The sequence below is a fragment of the Papio anubis genome, chromosome 13, assembly GCF_008728515.1.
Source record: "Papio anubis isolate 15944 chromosome 13, Panubis1.0, whole genome shotgun sequence".
Taxonomy (NCBI): Eukaryota; Metazoa; Chordata; class Mammalia; order Primates; family Cercopithecidae; genus Papio; species Papio anubis.
In genome coordinates, this window is record NC_044988.1 from 62,285,226 (window position 1) to 62,307,804 (window position 22,579).

Consider the following 22,579-nt stretch of genomic DNA (forward strand, 5'->3'; position numbering starts at 1 on the left):
GTTTTTAAACCAGATACCTGCAATTGGTGCTAGTGAAGGGAAACAGCAGCCCTTTAAAGGTATTCTACCTCATCTTTTCTGTCCCTAAGCCAGGACCTAGTTTGATTTATAGAATATAAGTTTATCAGTGTATATCACGTTATAATAGTTTGCTATCTGAAAGGTAGGCAAGGAAATCACTTTTTTTTTTTTTTTTTTTTGAGACGGAGTCTCGCTCTGTCGCCCAGGCTGGAGTGCAGTGGCGCGATCTCGGCTCACTGCAAGCTCCACCTCCCGGGCTCACGCCATTCTCCCGCCTCAGCCTCCGAGTAGCTGGGACTACAGGCGCCCGCCACCACGCCCGGCTAGTTTTTTGTATTTTTAGTAGAGACGGGGTTTCACCATGTTAGCCAGGATGGTCTCGATCTCCTGACCTCGTGATCCACCCGCCTCGGCCTCCCAAAGTGCTGGGATTACAGGCTTGAGCCACCGCGCCCGGCCAACTTTTTTTTTTTTACAGGATTTTATTTGACTAATATCTTTTATTCATTTATTATTTTTTTTGAGATGGAGTCTTGCTCTGTCTCCCAGGCTGCAGTGCAGTGACGTGATCTAGGCTCACTGCAACCTCTGCATCCCAGGTTCAAGCGATTCTCCTGCCTTAGCCTTCCGAGTAGCTGGGACTACAGGCACGTGCCACCACGCCCGGCTAATTTTTGTATTTTTGGTAGAGATGGGGTTTCATCATGTTGGTCAGGCTGGTCTCGAACTCCTGATCTCGTGATCTGCCTGCCTCAGCCTTCCAAAGTGCTGGGATTACAGGCGTGAGCCACTGTACCCGGCCTGACATGGAGTCTTGCTCTATCGCCAGGCGGGAGCGCAGTGGAGCCATCTCAGCTCACTGCAACCTTCGACTCCCAGGTTCAAGCGATTCTCCTGCCTCAGACTCCTGAGTAACTGGGATTACAGGAATGTGCCACCACGCCCGGCTAATTTTTTGTATTTTTAGTAGAGATGGGGTTTCACCGTGTTGGCCAGGATGGTCTCAATCTCCTGACCTCATGATCTGCCTGCCTCAGCCTCCCAGAATGCTGGGATTACAGGTGTAAGCCACCATGCTTGGCCCCTAATTTTTGTATTTTTAGTAGAGACGGGGTTTTACCATGTTGGCCAGGCTGGTCTCGAACTCCTGACCTCAGGTGATCCACCCACCTCTGCCTCCCAAAGTGCTAGGATTACAGGCGTGAACCACCACGCCCGGCCTCATATCTTTAGCACGGTACTTTTTTTTGTAGTTTTTCTCCCTCAACTCCTTGTTACCAATCTACAATAGAACTGGTTATTTAAGAAAATTTAGTTGTTGTTATTATTATTGAAATGGAGTCTTGCCCTGTCGCCCAGGCTGGAGTGCAGTGGTGTGATCTCAGTTCACTGCAACTTCTGCCTCCCAGGTTAAAGCAGTTCTCCTGCTTCAGCCTCCTGAGTAGCTGGAATTACATGGGCACGCCACCATGCCCAGCTAATTTTTTGTATTTTTAATAGAGACGGGATTTCACCATGCTGGCCAGGCTGGTCTCAAACTCCTGACCTCGTGATCTGCCTGCCTTGGACTCCCAAATTGCTGGGATTACAGGCGTGAGCTACCGCATCCGGCCAAATATAGTTATTAATGTGGATAGATTTTATCATTTTTGTGTGTCATCTATGCTTATTAGTGTTAAACAAAAGACTTAATTGTGTGCTTGTTAACTTGACTGTAAATCTTTCCAGTGATTCTTAGTGCCAAAGTTTCTGCTTTGTTTCCAGTTAATCAGGATACTAGCCAAAGTTAGAATCTTTCAATAACATTTGAGTCCCTATTTTCAAAGAAAACAGACAAAAATTCTTTAAAATTAGAAAGAACTTTTGTTTTAATCTTTTAAAATATAAGCATTTTATAAGTGCCATAGAGTGTAAGTGTTGTAATCAACACTTAGTTTTGTTGGTAAGCTGTGGTGGCTCCCAGCACTTTTTTGGTGGTGCTGGTGCGGGGGATGACATCTGTCTGGTACGTTTTTGTAACTTTGTTCAGATCTCAGACATATGCTTGTATCATGTATGAGTAATCTGTTAAAAACATTTGCATGACTAGCCTTGTCATTTTTGGGCAAATAATTTTCAATTTTCATATTAAATATAAGTTGGAACTGGGTGTGATAGTTCGTGTCTGTAATCCCAGCAATTTGAGAGGCTGAGGCGGGAAGAATGCTTGAGCCCAGAACTTGGAGACCAGCCTGGGCGACATAATGAGACCCTGTCTTAGCTACTCAGGAGGCCAAGGTGGGAGGATTACTTGGGCCCCAGAGGGCAAGGATGCAGTGAGCCATGATAGCACCACTATACTCCAGCCTGGACAAATGTCTCTTAAAAAAATTATATATATATGTATGTTGGGGTAGGGGTTGTCTTTATTTTTATTTTTTTTTGAGACAGAGTTTCGCTCTTGTTGCCCAGGCTGGAGTGCACTGGCGCATTCTCGGCTCACTGCAACTTCTGCCTCCCAGGTTCAAGCAATTATTCTGCCTCAGCCGCCCAAGAAGCTGGGATTACAGGCATGCGCCACCATGTCTGGCTAATTTTTTGTATTTTTAGTAGAGATGGGGTTTCACCATGTTGGCCAGGCTGGTCTCGAACTCCTGACTTCCACCTGCCTCAGCCTCCCAAAGTGCTGAGATTAGAGGTGTGAGCCACCGTGCCCAGCCAAAGGCATGTCTTTATTATTAATCCTTCATTCATTGAACAAATTTCATCAGCCATATATTATACTGAGTTTGGGTGATACAGATATGAAACATTTCTCCCCTGTTAAGGGACACTCAAATTCTTGCTCAAACTCTCTGTAGGAAGGTTACGAAAATGAACTATTAACAGTACATAGAGGTAAGTCCTAAGGTGATAGTATTAACTGGGTATTCTGAGATTGACAAAGGAGTTGTTCTTGAGGCTCACTGCACCCTCTGCCTCCTAGGTTCAAGCAATTCTCCTGCCTCAGCCTCCCAAGTAGCTGGGACTACAGGCGTGTGCCACTACACCCGGCGCATTTTTGTATTTTTAGTAGAGATGGGGTTTCACCATGTTGGCCAGGCTAGTCTCAAACTCCTGACCTCAGGTGATCCACCTGCCTCGGCCTTCCAAAGTGGTAAGATTCGGCTTGGGCCACTGCACCCGGCCTCTTGAGTTTATTCTTAAAGGGCTAAATAATAATTACTCAAGTAAATAAGGGTAGGGATGTGATAGGCATTGCCAGCCATGAAAATAGCACATCTAAAAGTATGACCACACTTGGAAAATTTCCTAGGGTGTTAATAAATATGGTGATTTTCTGCCGGGCGCGGTGGCTCACGCCTGTAATCCCAGCACTTTGGGAGGCCGAGGCGGGCGGATCACAAGGTCAGGAGATCGAGACCATGGTGAAACCCCATCTCTACTAAAAATACAAAAAATTAGCCGGGCGCGGTGGCAGGTGCCTGTAGTCCCAGCTACTTGGGAGGCTGAGGCAGGAGAATGGCAGGAACCCGGGAGGCGGAGCTTGCAGTGAGCCGAGATCGCGCCACTGCACTCCAGCCAGGGGGACAGAGCAAGACTCCGTCTCAAAAAAAAAATAAAATAAAATAAAAATAAAAATAAATAAATAAATAAATATGGTGATTTCCAAGAGTGTTAAATTACTAAATTGAACACAGTTGTGAATTTAATTTGCTAGCTAAGTGAGTGATAGTTCAAATGTTTTAGTTCTGGCCAGAAGTTAGATGGGAAAGAGATGGGAAAGACACCCATTCCCACAAGGGTTGGGAGTAGGGGCATTCTTCCTAATGGAGAGTTTCAGGTGTATCTGCAGAATACCTATCCCAGGAAATGGGAATGACGACAAGATTACAAATATTTTCTGACCTTGATAATTCTTGAGATCTACACAGTTCTTCTAAGGAAAGAAGTCATCTTCGTGGAAGAGGTGTAATTGTCTTATTCTGTGTCCGTGAGCACCCAAGAAAATAGTGTGAGGCTGAGAGGTAAACCTTCCTTTACCAGCTGCCAGTATTGAAAAACAAAATTTATTTTATCAATTGTATTTCATTGTCCACGATGGTTCTGCCAGTAAATTAGCCTCCCAGAGCTGCTCCAGAAAAGAAAACATGGCCCCGTTTGGAGTATATAGCTATCGAGTCATATACAACAGGCATTTTCCTTTTATCTGACCCTGTGAATAGATGGTCATGTTCTGGTCTTTCCATGTTGTTCAGTTATGACGGGCAAAGAACCTTTAGGAGATTAAAGCAGCTCCATTGTGTATGGCTTGTGTTCCTGATAATCTTATTCAGAATCCCATGATTTTGTCTGGTTTTCCCTTTTTCATGTAAGTGTGCTGCTTAAGTATTTCCATGTTGTTTTAGAATGTAGTTTTTTTTAAGCTAGGGTAATTCTTTTTTTTTTTTTTTTTTTTTTTTTGAAACGGAGTCTCTCGCTCTGTCGCCCAGGCTGGAGTGCAGTGGTGCAATCTCGGCTCACTGCAAGCTCCGCCTCCCGGGTTCACGCCATTCTCCTGCCTCAGCCTCCCGAGTAGCTGGGACTACAGGCGCCCGCCACCTCGCCCGGCTAGTTTTTTGTATTTTTTAGTAGAGATGGGGTTTCACCGTGTTAGCCAGGATGGTCTCGATCTCCTGACCTCGTGATCTGCCCGTCTCAGCCTCCCAAAGTGCTGGGATTACAGGCTTGAGCCACCGTGCCCGGCTCTTTTTTTTTTTTTTTTGAGATGGAGTCTCACTCTGTTGCTCAGGCTGGAATGCAGTGGTGCAATCTCAGCTCACTGCAACCTCCATCTCCTGGGTTCAAGCGATTCTCCTGCCTTACCCTCCTGAGTAGCTGGGTTTACAGGCACACGCCACCATGCCCGGCCAGTTTTTGTATTTTTAGTAGAGACGGGGTTTCGCCATGTTGATCAGGCTGGGAGTAATTCTTTGTGTTAATTAAAAATGATTTTTTTCTAAAGTAGTGAATCCTAATCAAGGAGATTCTTTTCTGGGGAGTCTCATCCGTTCAGCAGTGTTTATTAAATGTTGATGTGTGCCAGACAGTGCTGAAGGTTTTGAAAATACATCATTGAATAGGATAGACTTAAATACTTGCCCACAAGGAGCCTATATTTCTTTGGGAAAGAGAAACAATAAATATAATTAAAAAGTCAATTTATAATGTTAGAAGGCAATAAGTGTTATGGGGAAAAGATGGTAATATGGGAGTATTGTAGTGAGGGTGGGGTAGTACTTTTAAGTAGGGTGGGTCAGCGTAAGCCTCACTGAGAAGGTAACATTTGAGCAGAAACTTGAAGGAGTGAGTCATGTGACAGAAGAGTGTTCCAGTTAGAAGGAACAGTCAGTACAGAATTTTTGAGGTGGATGGAGCCTGTCATCTTTAAGAGCAGCAGTCACCATAACTTAGTACAGTGAGCCAGAGAATGACTGAAAGGAGGTGAGGGCAGAGAGACTGTGGGCGATGGGGAAGGCCTCTTAGGCCGCTGTGAGTACTTTGGCTTTTACACTAAGTGCCATTGAAAATAAACTCCTAATAATACTGAATGAGTAGAATTTCCTTCTCAGAGATTTAGGGTCAAGGAAAAGGTAAGCAGTCAGAGAAGGAACTCTGTAACTTCTAGACTTAGGATAGCAAAAATTAATGCATATCCGTTAGACATAAGATTATGGCAAAACAAATAATGAAGTTCTTTGCTGATATTTTCTACTTTATTTTTGATTATAGGGACTTTCAGTTACCTTGATGATGTCCCATTTAAGATAGGAGACAAATTCAAAACACCAGCTAAAGTTGGTCTACCTATTGGCTTCTCCTTGCCTGATTGTTTGCAGGTTGTCAGAGAAGTACAGGTAAGTGGTAATTTTTAGTTAAAGTTTAGTGCATTTAAAAGTTTAAAGAGTAAGAATTTGATGTATAGTGAAATAAAAAAACTACAGTTGCAAGCAGAATCACGTTTTGGTCAACGATGGACCGCATATACAATAGTGGTCCCATAAAATCATAAGGGGCTGGACATGGTGGCTCACGCTTGTGATCCTAGCACTGTGGGTGGCCAAGGTGGGAGGATCACTTGAGCTCAGGAGTTTGAGACCAGGCTGGGCAACTTAATGAGACCTCATCTCTACTGGGGGGGTGGAAGGAGATATATATATATATATATATATGTATGTATGTATGTACCTATCACATAGTGACATAGTAGTAGCCATTGTAACATGGTAGCACAATGCATTACTCAAGTGTTTGTGGTGATGCTGGTATAAACACATCTGCTGCACTGACAGTCTTATAAAAGTATAGCACATACAATTCAGTATAGTATGTAATACAAATAAATGACTGTGTTACTCATTTACGTATTACTATGCTATACTTTTTAGCATTATCTTTCTACTTATTAAAAAAGTTAACTGTAAAACAGCCTCAGGTAGGTCCTTCAGGAGATATTCCAGAGGAGGGCATTGTGATCATAGGAGATGACAGCTCCATGCATGTATTGATCCTGAAGACCATCCCGTGAGACAAGATGGGGAGGTGGAAAACAGTGATGCTGATGATCCCGTAGGCCTAGGCTGATGTGTGTGTGTTTGTGGCTTCATTTTTAAGAAAGAAGTTTAAAAAGTAAAAAAAAAAAAAAAGTAAAGATCCAAAAGCTTATAGAATAAGGGTATAAAGAAAAATGTTTTGGTACAGTTGTATGATGTGTTTGTGTTTTAGGCTTAGTTCAGAAGAGTAAAAAAGTTTAAAAAATTTAATGTTTATAAAGTTAAAAAAAGTCACAGTAAGCTCGAGTTAATTTATTATTGAGAGAAAAATTGTTTTTTACAAATTTAGTATAGTCTAAGTGTACAGTGTTTATAAAGTCTGTAGTACTACTGTACAGTAATGTCCTAGGCCTTCACATTTACCCACCATTCACTTACTCACCCAGAGCAACGTCCAGTCCTGCAAGCTCCATTTATGGTAAGTGCCCTATACAGGTGGACCATTTTAAATCTTTTTTTTTTCTTTTTTTCTTTTTTGAGACGGAGTTTCATTCTTGTTGCCCAGGCTGGAGTGCAATGGTGTGATCTTGGCTCACTGCAACCTCCACCTCCACCTTCACCTCCACCTCCTGGGTTCAAGGGATTCTCCTGCCTCAGCCTCCTGAGTAGCTGGGATTACAGGTGTGCACCGCCATGCCCATCTAATTTTGTATTTTTAGTAGAGACAGGGTTTCACCATGTTAGTCAGGCTGATCTTGAACTCCTGACCTTAGTTGATCCGCCGACCTCGACCTCACTAAATGCTGGGATTACAGGCGTGAGCCACTGTACCCAGCCTATTTTTAATCTTTTATTCCATATTTTTACTGTACCTTTTCTATGTTTAGATAGGTTTAGATACATAAATACTTGCTATTGTGCTACAATTGCCTACAGTATTCAGTACAGTAACATGCTATACAGGTTTGTAGCCTCAGAGCAATACTGTACCATAGCAATACCATATAGCCTAGGTGTATAGCAGGCTGTACCATCTAGGTTTGTGTAAGTACACCTCTGCCCTCACCGGTGAAATCACCTAACATGCATTTTTTAGAGTGTATCCTTGTCATTATGACTGTATTCTCTTATTATTGTTTCTTATAGCTCCTATATTGCTGCCTGGCTCACATTGTTATATACACATACAGATTTTGTTTACCCTGTTAGTTGTATATTCCTGGGGCTCTGTACCTCACACAGAACAAATTCCCATTGCCCATTTAACTAGTTTTTTCACCTCTTTCCCTCTCTTTGTTAATGTCCTCATTCTCTTTTCAGTCACTCAAGTTAGATTTGCTGTGTCTCACATTGCAGTTCAGCCTGACCTCATTTTTCATGTGGGCTGTTGCAGTAGCCTCTTTAATTGGCCCTTCTGCTTGTAGTGTTTTCCTTCTATTTTTTTACATTGTTTCTAGAAGTTTAAGATCTAGCATGATCTTAAAGTTTTAAATTGTCACGTCCCTTTTCATAACTGTTCAAAAGGGTTCAGTGACTGACCAGTCCTTATTGAGTCTAGTCTAGACATAAGGTTATGGCGGAGCAATTGAGCTCATCACCTCCATGTTCCCTCCAAACCACGTTACTAGTAGTCTGTTAGACCTTGTGCGTTATCTCTGTCTATGCTGCTTCTGCTCATGAGCCGTTATCTCCACCTGGAATATTCTTTTTCTCACTATACTGAAAATTCCGTTTAAATCTATTCTAGATTGCACATAAATGTTATCTCCTCGAGGGCTTCTTTCTCAATCCTCCCATCTTTAAGGCTCAGTTATATAGAAATGTACTGAATTACTCCTTGAAAGCAACAAATAGCCCTGTGTTACTTACTGCAGTACACATTTACTGAATGCCTGCTTTTGAGAGGTGGTCTATTGGACACTCAAGGTAGAGATGAATTCCTTAATCACTGTCCTCAAGGTACTTACAGTTGAGAGAAGTTACCTAGAGAAACAGAAAAATATGATACTTACTGTAACTCTTCCTGTGACTTAAGAAGATTTTTAAAAATGCAACTTTCGGCCGGGCACGGTGGCTCACGCCTGTAATCCCAGCACTTTGGGAGGCCGAGACGGGCGGATCACGAGGTCAGGAGATCGAGACCATCTTGGCTAACACGGTGAAACCCCGTCTCTACTGAAAAAAGACAAAAAGTGAGCTGGGCGTAGTGATGGGCGCCTGTAGTCCCAGCTACTCGGAAGGCTGAGGCAGGAGAATAGCGGGAACCCGGGAGGCGGAGCTTGCAGTGAGCTGAGATCGCGCCACCGCACTCCAGCCTGGGCAACAGAGCGAGACTCCATCTCAAAGAAAAAAAAAAAAAAAGCAACTTTCAGGAAAAGAAGTTTTGTTTTTCTAGAATTCACTAAGGCATCACCATTTTACTCTAAAAGGTATTACTTTTTTTTATCTTCCAAAGTCTATATGCAGTAAGTAATCATAATGAGGGAACTTCAGTTACTTTTGGGAGAAAAAAAAATCTTTATTCACATACCATGAAATTTACCTTTTTTTTTTTAAATACTTTTTTTTGCTTATTTGTAGACACAGTCTCATTCTGTCACCCAGGGTGGAGTCTAGTGGCGCAATTGTGGCTTACTGCAGCCTTGACCTCCCTGAGCTTGGTGATCCTCCCTCCTCAGCCTCCTGAGTAGCTGGGACTATTGGCATGCACCATCATGCCTGGCTAATTTTTGTATTTTTTGTAGAGATGGAGTTTCATCATGTTGCCCAGTCTGGTCTTGAGCTCCTGGCCTCAAGTGATCTGCCCACCTCAGCCTCCCAAAGTGCTGGGATTACAGGTGTGAGCCACCATGCCTGGCCAAAATTCACCTTTTTAAGGTATACATACAGTTCACTGATTTTTAGTATATTCACATAGTTGTGTAACAATCATTACTATCTAATTCCCGAACATTTTAATCACTCCAAAAGGAAACCCAGTATCCATGAGAAGTCACTCCCCATTCTCCCCTCCTTGCAGCCTCTGGCAACTGCTATCTACTTTCTGTCTCTATGGGTTTGCCTATTCTGGCCATTTCATATAAATGGAATTCTGCAGTCGTAGCCTTGGTGACTGGCTTATTCACTTAGCATAATGTTCTCAAGGTTTATCCACGTTGTATGAATGAGGTATTAGTACTTCATTTATTTTTATAGGTGAATAATATTTCATTGTTTGGATATAACACACTTTGTTCATCTGTTCATCAGTTGATGGACATTGTGGTAGTTTCCACTTTTTGCCTCTTATGAATAATGATGCTCTGAACATCTGTAAACAGATTTTTGTGTGGACACATGTTTTCAGTTTTCTTGGGTATAATGTAAAGGAGTGGAATTGCTGGGTCATGGTAACTCTATGTTTAACATTTTAAAGAACACTAGAGTATTTTTCCAAAGTGGCTGCACAATTTTACAATCCCAGCAGCACAAGAGGGTACCAATTTCTTCACTTCCTTGCCAAGTCTTATTAACTTGTTTTCATTATATACATTCTTGTGGGTGAGAAGTTGTCTCTCATTGTGGTTTTTATTTGCATTTCTTTCATGACTAATGATGTCAAGCATCTTATATTAAGCATCTTTAATACTGAATTAATGTTCCTTTTGTGTATGGAGACTTTATTGGACCAGAAGAGAGATAGACTTACTTTATAACATTTTTCCTTGTTTTATTGGTCTGAGAATTTTTTTATTGGCAAGAACAAATAGTCATTAAATACTTACTTGTGTACATGATACTCTTAGCAATATGATTTAAAAACACCTGTCTTGTTTCTCATTATTCATTGCTTTATTGATGCATTCAGAAAACTTGTTTTGATTCCCAAATTGTTGTCGATTTAGGCTTTGCTGGGAATTTCCCATTTGTTTGGTCAGTCTGAAGCACTAATAAACGCATGGTATTGCGCTCACTGTGCTCATAGCACCCACTGATCACAAAAGGAGATTAGGGCTAACAGCTGCATTCCAGTGTGGGCCAGGTGAAATATTTTTGTTCTCTGATGCACAAAGCAACCTTTATTTTGAGGTGGAGTCTTGTTCTTTTGCCCAGGCTGGAGTGCAGTGGCACCATCTTGACTCACTGCAACCTCCACCTCCCAGCTTCAAGAGATTCTCCTGCCTCAGCCTCCTGAGTAGCTGGGACTACTGGCGTGTGCCACCATGCCTGGCTAATTTTTGTGTTTTTAGTAGAGACAGGGTTTCGCCATGTTGACTAGGCTGGTCTCAAACTCCTCACCTCAAGTGATCCGCCCATCTTGGCCTCCCAAAGGAGACCAAGGCTGTCTGGGTTACAAAGCAGCCTTAAACTTTGCCTGGAGTCTCCATGGGGAATTAGGTTGTAGTGTTGTATCTGGTCCCCTCCATACCCAAAGAGAACAGTCAGACCTAGAGCTCTAGACAGATGACTTGAAAGTTCCTCTGTCATATTTGCCTTTGCATGACAATACAAACACAACTTTTCAGCTAAAATTTCTTGAAAGTGAGCCAGTAAAATATACATAGCCCTTGCTTCTAGGGTCCAGAAAGCTTCTGTTGAATGTGGCTCACGTGAGGTAGCCCTTAGTGTCATGGTTTAGAACATCCTCTGGTGTCACTCATACATGTGCTGGAGAATTGACCTGTAATAGCTGTATAATCTTGGACAGATTTTTTTAACTTCTCCAAGCCTCCATTTCTTCATCTGTAAAGGGAGGATGAGAATGATTAGCTTTTAAGGTTGTTGGAAGAGTTAAATAATGTATTTATAATGCTTACTCTGGTTCCTGGAACTCCATAAATGCTAGATGATATTATTTATTATTATACTCCAAACCCACATTCTTTTCTACTTTAATATTTCTGTCACCCCCAACCCCCTCCCTCCCTGCACCGCACCCTGTTTTTCTGTGTTCCAAGTATTCTACATTACTTTGGTAACTAAAAAACGAAAGTTCAATAAGTGTTTGCTAGAAAAGGAAATAAATTTCCAATTGTTTTTTGAATAAAACTTCAAAGAACAATGTTTATAGGCAATGGGAAGTTAGTTATAGCCCCCATTTTTATTGGGGGAAAGCAATTGCAAAATTGGATTTTCTCCACAGTTAGAAAAGCAGAGTCATTGCCACTGCTCTTTTCTCAGTGTTCCATTAGTGGTAGAAAGGAAGCCCAGTGATTCCCCACCATGTGTCTGTCTGAGGCACAGCAACTGGTTCAGGATTTAAAGTAACTTCTTGACATGTGCCTTTCTAGGCTTCTCTTTTGTTGTTTGAATTTGAAAGGCTTGAGGATGACAAGAGGCTCTTGCCTATTTTTCTTCTTCTCTAAAATTCTGGTGTTAGCATGTTAGACCTCTCTTTTCCCCCTTTTTTACCTTTAGTGTGTCTCTAACCTTGGACATTCACACAGACATTGTTTAGCTCTAGTGCTTTGGGGTGAAAGCCAAAGATTTTTGTTTTTTCCTGTCCTATGTGAATGTTGCTTTATATAATAGGTCTATTTCTTTTAAGTGTGCAAAATAAATTTTTGTAAATTGAGCTATACTTAAGACATCGTTAAAGAACCATGAAGTGGCGCTTTGTGTAATTTGCTCTGTAAAAATCTTAATCTGACCATGCCTGGATTTCTTATAAGTTTTTCTGCATTTTAACTACAACCTGTTCATCATAATCTAATAGATAGTGGTTTAATAAGAGCATAGAATCTATAGTCAGACTGCCTGGGTACAAATCCAGGCTCTTCCATTTAGCTACCAGCTTTATGCTTGGTTGTAGACCCTGTTAAGTGGAATAACAGTAGTTACTTTAAAGGGTTATTGAGAAAATCTAGAGCGTTAATACATAAAAAGTGTTTAGAATCATGCATGGCACCTTACAGGTATTTCTTAAATGTTTGGGGCTATCATTACCTAGCATGGGATTTGTTTAGGACATTGTGCTAGATAATAGAGATCCAAGGAGGGTCTGTAACAGGTTGCTGTCCACAAGAGGCTTGTGATACTTTGGAGGAAGTTAGAGATTAAAGATGAAAACTACATGTGGTCACCTGCGCTCAGCATCAAATGACTGATAGAGACAAATGCTGTAAGAGTTACAAAGAAGGAGTGGGTCATCAGGAAAGCTTCACAGAGGAAGTAACTGAGCTCTGCTTGAGCCACCAATGAAGAATTCTAGGAAAGGAAATGGCCTGAGGAGAGAGAAGGGAAGTAGCAAGGTACATTTGGCCTGGTATGTAGGTTTAGAGGTTGTAGGAGTTCTTTCTAGATAATTTCTACAAGTAATCTAGGAACAGAGTTTGGTTAAATCTTATAAGGACATTGGAAGCCTTACTCTTTTTAAGTGGGGATCATCCCACACACCTTAAATGCTGCCTTGCCCAGTTCTCCTCTTGCACCAGGAGTGAGGAAGGAGTGAATTCGGTGGGGGGGGAAGGACGGCCACCTGGGTTCACACCCCCTTCCTCTGCTATATCTTTGCAGTATGACTTCTCTTTGGAAAAGAAAACCATTGAGTGGGCTGAAGAGATTAAGAAAATCGAAGAAGCCGAGCGGGAAGCAGAGTGCAAAATTGCGGAAGCAGAAGCTAAAGTGAATTCTAAGAGTGGCCCAGAGGGCGATAGCAAAATGAGCTTCTCCAAGACTCACAGTACAGCCACAATGCCACCTCCTATTAACCCCATCCTCGCCAGCTTGCAGCACAACAGCATCCTCACACCAACTCGGGTCAGCAGTAGTGCCACGAAACAGAAAGTTCTCAGCCCACCTCACATAAAGGCGGATTTCAATCTTGCTGACTTTGAGTGTGAAGAAGACCCATTTGATAATCTGGAGTTAAAAACTATTGATGAGAAGGAAGAGCTGAGAAATATTCTGGTAGGAACCACTGGACCCATTATGGCTCAGTTATTGGACAATAACTTGCCCAGGGGAGGCTCTGGGTCCGTGTTACAGGATGAGGAGGTCCTGGCATCCTTGGAACGGGCGACCCTAGATTTCAAGCCTCTTCATAAACCCAATGGCTTTATAACCTTACCACAGTTGGGCAACTGTGAAAAGATGTCACTGTCTTCCAAAGTGTCCCTCCCCCCTATACCTGCAGTAAGCAATATCAAATCCCTGTCTTTCCCCAAACTTGACTCTGATGACAGCAATCAGAAGACAGCCAAGCTGGCGAGCACTTTCCATAGCACATCCTGCCTCCGCAATGGCACGTTCCAGAATTCCCTAAAGCCTTCCACCCAAAGCAGTGCCAGTGAGCTCAATGGGCATCACACTCTTGGGCTTTCAGCTTTGAACTTGGACAGTGGCACAGAGATGCCAGCCCTGACATCCTCCCAGATGCCTTCCCTCTCTGTTTTGTCTGTGTGCACAGACGAATCATCACCTCCAAATACTGGTCCCACGGTAAGTCTTTTAAATCCCCCGCCAACTCCCATATTTTCCTGAGGGACAGGGATTATGTTTTTTCTTGATGTTTGGTTTTTTTTCGAGACAGGGTCTCATTCTGTTGCCCAGGCTGGAATACAGTGGTGTGATCGTACCTTACTGTAGCCTCAACCTCCCAGGCTCAAGCGATCCTTCCACCTCATCACTCTCCTGAGTAGCTAGGACAACATGCACGTGCCACCACGCCCAACTTTTTTGTATTTTTTGTAGAGATGGGATTTCGACATCTTGCCCAGGCTGGTCTCGAACTCCTGACTTCAAGTTATCTGCCTGCCTTGGCCTCCCAAAGTGTTGGGATTATAGGCGTGAGCCACCAAGCCTGGCAGTACAGAACAACATATTATTGCATTCTAGAATAGAAATCATAGAAGTCAAGAACCTTTTGTTACACCAGCTTACAGATTTCTTTCTTTTTTCTTTTTTTTGAAACAGAGTCTTGCTCTGTCGCCCAGGCTGGAGTGCAGTGGCACCATCTCGGCTCACTGCAACCTCCACCTCTCAGGTTCAAGCAGTTCTCCTGCCTCAGCCTCCTGAGTGGCTGGGACTACAGGCATATGCCACCACACCCAGCTAATTTTTGTGTTTTTAGTAGAGACAGGGTTTTACCATGTTGCCCAGGCTGGTCTCGAACTCCGAACCTTAGTTGATCCACCTGCCTCCACCTCCCAAATTCCTGGGATTATAGGTGTGAGCCACTGTGCCCGGCCAGGTTACAGATTTTTTTTAAATGTAAAAGCACATCAAGAGACTACTTAGAGCCAAAAAGGAGCCTGACTGTATTGGTGGGATATCTGTCAGAGACCATAACAAGCCTGCTATTAGCTGGTAAAAAGATATGAAATCTTGGCCTGCTTTACAAGTCCCAGTAATAGCATTCTTGGTCAATGATAGTCTGTGGGAATGCTTCTTTTGTCAGAGAGCTCATAGCTGCTTGTAAACTTCCATAAACTTTGGCCCAGGTAAACTTGATAGAGTGCCGAACACCATTATTATCTTCTTGGAGTGGGCTTCATTCTAATTCCTCTTGGTCAGTTGTTGGACTCTGGTCAGCACTGTACTTCTTCCTTTTCATGGTACTTTGTATGCTTTAGAGAAATTAAAAGCTCCCTGGAAAAGATCAGGGGTCCTTGGCCAACACTTCCTTCCTCTCATTTAAAGTTAGATTAACCATTTAGAGATCAAAGCCAATAAACTAACAGCAGAGATCTTTCTCAAACTAGAACACTTGTCATTCTTTGACCAACCTGAGTGTGGGAGTTTCTTTCTGGCCTATTCATCTCAGGATGGGAAGAGGCCTGCTTCTTGTTGGCTTGAGAATTTGCTGCCTTCCACCTGCAGGTATAAACAGAGCTGGAGTGTTTCTCTCTTTTTTTTTTTTTTTTTTTTTTTTTTTGAGACGGAGTCTCGCTCTGTCGCCCAGGCTGGAGTGCAGTGGCCAGATCTCAGCTCACTGCAAGCCCCGCCTCCCGGGTTCACGCCATTCTCCTGCCTCAGCCTCCCGAGTAGCTGGGACTACAGGCGCCCGCCACCTCGCCCGGCTAGTTTTTTGTATTTTTTAGTAGAGACGGGGTTTCACTGGGTTAGCCAGGATGGTCTCGATCTCCTGACCTCGTGATCTGCCCGTCTCGGCCTCCCAAAGTGCTGGGATTACAGGCTTGAGCCACCGCGCCCGGCCTTCTCTCTTTTTTTTTTTTGAGACGGATTCTAATTCTGTCGCATAGGCTGGAGTGCAGTGTTACGATCTCGACTCATTGCAACCTCCGCCTCCCGGGTTCAAGCGATTCTCCCACCTCAGCCTCCTGAGTAGCTGGGATTACAGGTGCATGCCACCATGCCCAGTAAATTTTTGTATTTTTAGTAGAGACAGGTTTCACCATATTGGCCAGGCTGGTTTCGAACTCCTGACCTCCAAGTGATGCACCTGCCTCAGCCTCCCAAAAATATTGGGATTACGGGTGTGAGCCACCGGGCCTGATGAGTTCTGGAGTTTTTCTTTTTCTTTCTCTTTCTTTTCTTCTCTTCTTTTTTTTTTTTTTTTTTGAGACAGAGTCTTGCTCTATTGCCAGGCTGGAGTGCAATGGCACAATCTCAGCTCACTGCAACCTCTGCCTCCCAGGTTCAAGCGATTCTCCTGCCTCAGTCTCCTGAGTAGCTCGGACTACAGGTATGCGACACCATGCCCAGCTAATTTTTGTATTTTTAGTAGAGATGGGGTTTCACCATATTGGCCAGGATGGTCTCAATCTCTTGACCTCATGATCCACCCGCCTTGGCTTCCCAAAGTCCTGGGATTACAGGCGTGAGCCACCATGCCTGGCCCATTTATACTTTTTTAGTTATTTTTAAATGTACTATTAAATATTATTTATTTAATAATAAATATTTATTTATTTATTATTATAAATAAACTCCAGCTACTGCTGGAGTGCAGTAGCGTGATCTCGGCTCACTGCAACCTCCACCTCCCAGGTTTGGGCGATTCTCTTGCCTCTTGCAGCCTGCCGAGTAGCTGGGATTACAGGCATGTGCTTTCATGATCAGCTAATTTTTGTATTTTTAGCAGAGATAGGGTTTCACCATGTTGGCCAGGCTGGTCTCGAATTCCTGTACTCAAGTGATCCACCCGCCTCAGGCTCCCAAAGTGCTGGGATTACAGGTGTGAGCCACAGTGGCTGGCCAATTAAATATTATTGACTATAATCACCCTGTTATCTTATCAAATAGTAGATCTTATTCTATTTCTTTTTTTTTTTTTTTTTTTTGATGGAATCTCACTCTGTCACCCAGGCTGGAGTGCAGTGGCATGATTTTGGCTCACTGCAACCTCTGCCTCCTGGGTTCAAGCAGTTCTCTGCCTCAACCTCCAGAGCAGCAAGGATTACAGGTGTCTGCCACCATGCACAGCTAATTTTTGTATTTTTAGTAGAGACAGGGTTTCACCATCTTGGCCAGGCTGGTCTTGAACTCCTGACCTTGTGATCCACCTGCCTCGGCCTCCCAAATGCTGGGATTATAGGCGTGAGTCACCGTGCACAGCCATTCTTTCTATTTTTTTTGTACCTATTAACCACTAGCCCCCCACTACCCTTCCCAGCCTCTGTGGTAACCATCCTTCTAGTATCTATGTCCATGAGTTCAATTGCTCTGATTTTTAGATCACACATAAGTGAGAACGTGTGATGTTTGTCTTTCAGTTCCTGGCTTATTTCACTTAACATGATGATCTCCAGTTCCATCCATGTTGTTGCAAATGACAGAATCTCATTCTTTTTCATGGCTGAATGGGTACTCCACTGTGTATGAGCACCACATTTTTTTTTTTATCCATTTATCTTTTTTTTTTTTTTGGAGACAGAGTTTTGCTCTTGTTGTCCAGGCTGGAGTGCAATGGCATGGTCTTGGCTCACTGCAACCTCTGCCTCCCGGGTTCAAGTGATTCTCCTGCCTCAGCCTGCCAAGTAGCTGGGATTACAGGCGTGTGCCACCACACCCGGCTAATTGTTGTATTTTTAGTACAGACAGGGTTTCATCATATTGGTCAGGCTGGTCTCAAACTCCTGACCTCAGGTGATCCATCCGCCTCAGCCTCCCAAAGTGCTGGGATTAAAGGTGTGAGCCACTGCACCTGGCCTATCCATTCATCTCTTAATGGACACTTAGGTTGCTTCCAAATCTTGGCTGTTGTGCACAGTGCTCCAACAAACATGGGAGTGCAGATCTTGTTTATGTTTTACTTTCTGGGACATATCCTTAACTTACAACTTCAAAAAACCAAAAACAAAAACAAAAAAAAAAAAACAAAACTAAATCTTACAACCTTTTATTTTATTTAATTATTTTTCCCCCTGAACCTGAGAGTAGGTGATTATTTTTAAGAGGTGAGATTTTTGTCCCCTAGGCTGGAGTGCAGCTTAACTGCCTCAGCCTCCTGTCTGGGACTACAGGTGTGCACCACCACGCCCAGCTAATTTTTGTAGAGATGGGGGGTCTCACTGTTTGCCCAGGCTGGTCTTGAACTCCTGAGCTCAAGTGATCCTCCTGCCTCAGCCTCCCAAAGTGTTGGGATTAAAGGCATGAGCCACCATGCCCAGCCTGTATCTTACTACCTTTTAAAATGCAGTTTTTACTTTATCATATTTTAAATTTCCAAGTGCTTTTTCTGTTCCCTCTTTTGGTTTGATGTTTTCATGCTGGTGGCTTTGGCTTTCTATTCACGTGTATGTATGAGGCATTAAAAAAATAACAGTCACAAAGTTTGTGTGTCAGAGGTGTGCTTGTTGATCATTAAACTTCACTATAGGTTGAAAGTTAATTGGTTTTGCCGGGGAAGTCCCCAAAATGTAAACATATGTAGGGCTTGGAAGTGAGGGTTTCTCCAGAGAATTCTGGCTGAGGACTAATGTTGGGGAACGCTGGTATGTTGCTTTTACTTAATCCTTGTTTAAGTTCTTTCACTTGACTCTGCCCCACACTGTGCCTGGTGCAGTCCTTTTTGGTCTCTGGTTCCCATTTTCTGGAGACTATACCTTCTGCCTCCTGCACAGGGTGGGGATGAATGGGGAATGTTTCACCGAGGGCTTTACTGCTCTGATCACTGACTGTGTGTATCTTTGCCTTATCCCAGTTTTACCTGGTGCTTCCAGAGTCTGAGCCCCTCTTAGGGGTCCTAATGGGTTGATAGACTGACTCCCCCTTTTCTGCTTACTTTATAACTTCATTGCTGGCAATGACCATCCCTTCATTATCTTTCCACACTCTAAAATTTCATTGAAATATATCACACCTGTAATCCCAGCATTTTGGGAGGCCGAGGTGGGAGGATTGCTTGAGCCCAGGACTTCAAGGCCAGCCTGGGCAGCAATAGTGAGACCTTGTCTTTGTTTTTTTATTTAAAAAGAAGAAGAAATATATTGTCCACTGCTACCCCCTTTCCTTTTATTGCTTTAAAGATGAATACAGTTTTAATTCTTTATTTTAAAATTTTGATTTATTTTTTTGAGACAGGGTCTTACTGTCTCAAATCACGGCTCACTGCAGCTTTGACCTCCTGGGCTCAAGTGATTCTCCTGCCTCAGCCTTCTTGAGTAGCTGGGACTACAGGCATGTGCCACCACACCTGGCTTTTTGTTTTTTGTAGAGATGGGTCTCAACTATGTTGTCCAGGCTGGTCTCGAAATCCTCAGCTTAAGCAGTCCTTCTTCCTCAGCCTCCCAAAGTGCTGGGATTATAGGCATGAGCCATTGTGCCTGGCCTTAGTTTGTTTGTGATCATTTTAGTGGGCTTTTGGGAAGAAGAGATGGTAAAGACATTTGATCATTTTAGCGTGTTAAATGAAATTCTCCCTTTGAAAATTCTAATGGACTTCAATTTATTCCACAACTGTTGATGAAGACCAGTAAGTGTAAAGTCAAGAGCCAGGCCCTGGGGATTTAGAAATGGGCATGACATGGTAACTGATCTCTGTAAGCTCACATTAATGTAATGTGGTAAGTACTTTGCCAGCAGCGTGCCCAAAGCTCTGTGGGACTGCAGGTGGCAGTGTGCCTGTTGAGTTGTGCACACATTAGCAGTGGGAAAAGGAGGTGTATGGAAAGACTTGGTAGAAGCTGTCTTTAGGTTATGCTTGAGGGCTGCATAGGTATAGAAAGGACTGTCACCTTCTGAGGCCTGAGAGCATGCTCAGACTCTTCAGAAGCTTGAGCACTAATATTTGTCTCCTGTGACAAACTTACTTTCCCTCATATTTAATTTGGAAAGATTTCATAATAATTCTCATTTTTGTCTAGTTCTACTTGGTTACAAATACGGAGCACTTCAGTCATTGAGTATGAAAATCCCTTTTTATGCCAGAGTCAACCTTTGCCCCTCCAGGAACTAAATTTTACTATTCTTTTATTGAAAAAATAATGACAAATGGCTACCATGAATGCAGTTAATAGTGTTTAAAAAGTCATATCTATATTACTCCTAAGAGCATTATATATATTTGAAAATGGTACTTTGGAGTAAATAAATTTGGTGACTAACTGGAGAAACTAAACACTTATAATTTTGATGAGGGATCCTTTCAAACCTTGTCTGTCTGTTTGGGGTCTGCTGGATTAGCCTATTGCCTGTTTGATTCATAAAACATTTATATGAAGGGGACATCTTATTTTGTTTGTCCCTGTTGAAGGAAAGTATCCTCTATTAGGATAGATGATTCTTTAAAATCATCCATTTAAAATCAGTCATTTAATATCTCATGCATCTTTTAAAAATGTATAGCTATAATTGTAGAGCATGTACAATTAGTAAATATATCTTATTTTTTTCTTATTTATTTATTTATTTATTTAGAGACGGTGTCTCGCTCTGTCACCCAGGCTGGAGTGCAGTGGTACAATCTTGGCCGAGACCTCCACCTTCTGGGTTCAAGCGATCCTCCTACCTCAGCCTCCCAAGTAGCTGGGATTACAGGAATGCACCACCACACTCGGCTCATTTTGTATTTTTAGTAGAGATGGGTTTCTCCATGTTGGTCAGGCTGGTCTTGAACTCCCGACCTCAGGTGATCCATCCGCCTTGGCCCCCCAAAGTGCTGGGATTACAGGTGTGAGCCACCTCACCCGCTGTTTTTTCACTTAATTCAGATGCTTTAAATAATTAACAGTCATATGTTCATTATTTGCTAACCTAACACCCTGTGCTGGATATTTGGTAGGTTGACCCTAATATTTATTACAAATGATGTTGAGATGGATATATTCCTATATATAAATATTGGTTTGCATTATTATTATTTCTTTAGACTGGTTTCCTATAAATAGGCAACTGGATCAAAGAATCTGAACAGTTTTCTGGATTTATGCCATGTTTACCTAAAGATTACGAAATAACCAGTAGGGTGTGAGTACTGCATGTATGTTTGAAATAGATGTGATTTTTGTTTTTCTTTAGACGGAGTCTCACTCTGTCACCCAGGCTGGAGTGCAATGGCATGGTCTCGGCTCACTGCAACCTCCGCCTCCCAGGTTCAAGCGATTTTCCCACCTCAGCCTCCCGAGTAGCTGGGACTACAGGCACATGCCACCACACCAGGCTAATTTTTGTATTTTTAGTAGAGATGGGGTTTCACTATGTTGGCCAGGTTGGTCTCGAACTCCTGACCTCGTGATCCACCTGCCTCGGCCTCCCAAAGTGGTGGGATTACAGGTGTGAGCTACTGTGCCCAGCTAGATATGATTTTATTGACATTTGTAATGACATTTGCAGTAGTCTGGGTGTATGCCCGCATCCCACCAGCCATTCAGGAGGCATTATGAGACGGGCAGGCAGTTGAAGAATAGTCCTGACTCCTTCCTGGCTGGGGAACGTCATGTGAGAGCTGGCATTACTCTGTGGCTGTTGATATTCTTTAGCCCAGGTTAAAGCCTGTCTCTAAAGAGGGAGACACAATCTTAGACCTGCCAAGTGGCTAGATTGGTGTGATCCAATCCCTGTGCCTTATTGTGACTCTTGTAACCTAATGACAGCCCTGTGCTTGGGCTGCTGAGTGTGCTGTGGGTGAGATGATTAAGCACAAACAGAATGGGCTCTGAGGCCTATAGCTGTCCTGGCTTTCCCCAGCAGACTTTGAGGAGAGCATCTGGTTATATCTGTATAATTTCGAACTTGCTTCTAGGACAGAGGGCTTCCTACCACCTAACCATGACCCCCTCCCCCAGAATAAAACAAGGAAATACAAAAAAATTTTGTCTGAAATATCTTCCCCGGTAATCTTGAGACCTGTGCCAAGCTGTAAAAGGGCTTATGACCTCGTTCCTATGGTGGATGGGTCCTTTGGCCTGGGAGTGTGCTGTCTTCGTGCCTTGGGCCTGATTTGTGATCAGAAGTGGTAGGGGAGTTAATCACGGGACTCTGTACGCCTATCAGATTGGGGTTACTAAGTTCCAGAGGCAGGGAGCAGGCTGCCTGTAGCTGGTGGGCGGGTCCCTAGAGTTCAGATTCAGTCTGTGAGATCCAGCCCAGTGTGGCTAGTATGCCTTCTGTCCCGGCGCTGTAGAATGGCAGCTTTGGCAGGAAGTGAAGCACAGTACATGATGTAGGGCAAAGGTGTGGAGTCCCCTCAAAACCCTGGGTTCCTGAACTGTCCATGCATGGGAACCACACTCACAGCCTCTGCCCAAGAGTAGAGACTTTGGGATAGATTAGCTCCAAAGTGGGAGTATATGAAGTGCAGAATGACCCCTCAGAACTGATACTTCAGCCTGGGAAAGGGACAATTCTGGAGAGAAATCACTGCAGCCAGCTTCGACATCAGTCCTGGGGGCAGCCACAACTTGTTTCTTCAACTCACGCCCTGGAGATTTGGGCACGCAAAGGCCTGTGGTGGTGTAGTGCTTTCTCGATCACCAAGGTGGGACGAGGGCAGAGCAGGACAGCCACAGCTGCAGATGACCCCCAGCTTTTTCCCTCTCAGCTGGCACTCCCTCCGTTCTTCGTTCCTTTTCAGGATGTCAGGCCAGCAACCTGGCAGTTTCTTCCAACTCGACCACTTGTCTTGGGGCTTGAATAGTGTCAGAAATGCCAACCCCTGGACTAGG

General features: G+C 43.3%; 2 protein-coding genes across 5 annotated transcripts in view; one reads left to right on the top strand and one right to left on the bottom strand.

The window, feature by feature from the left end:
* UBAP1 (ubiquitin associated protein 1) overlaps positions 1-22,579 on the top strand; it is a 74,611-nt gene that overhangs the window by 49,248 nt on the left and 2,784 nt on the right. For 2 of the 3 annotated variants that reach the window (XM_021927436.1, XM_009188616.1), the window contains 2 exons: positions 5,773-5,897; positions 13,029-13,952. In XM_021927436.1, coding sequence (XP_021783128.1) covers positions 5,773-5,897; positions 13,029-13,952 — 1,049 coding nt within the window. The remainder of the gene's footprint in view (positions 1-5,772; positions 5,898-13,028; positions 13,953-22,579) is intronic. The other variant, XM_017949783.2, reaches the window with a different exon arrangement.
* The window catches only part of KIF24 (kinesin family member 24), a 91,277-nt gene continuing 79,447 nt past the window's right edge, over positions 10,750-22,579 (bottom strand). The window contains exon 13 of one of the 2 annotated variants that reach the window (XM_017949778.3): positions 10,750-11,255. In XM_017949778.3, the coding sequence (XP_017805267.2) occupies positions 11,166-11,255 (90 nt within the window). In that variant the 3' untranslated portion in view covers positions 10,750-11,165. Of the gene's footprint in view, positions 11,256-14,631; positions 15,327-22,579 lie in introns of those variants that run through there. The other variant, XM_017949779.3, reaches the window with a different exon arrangement.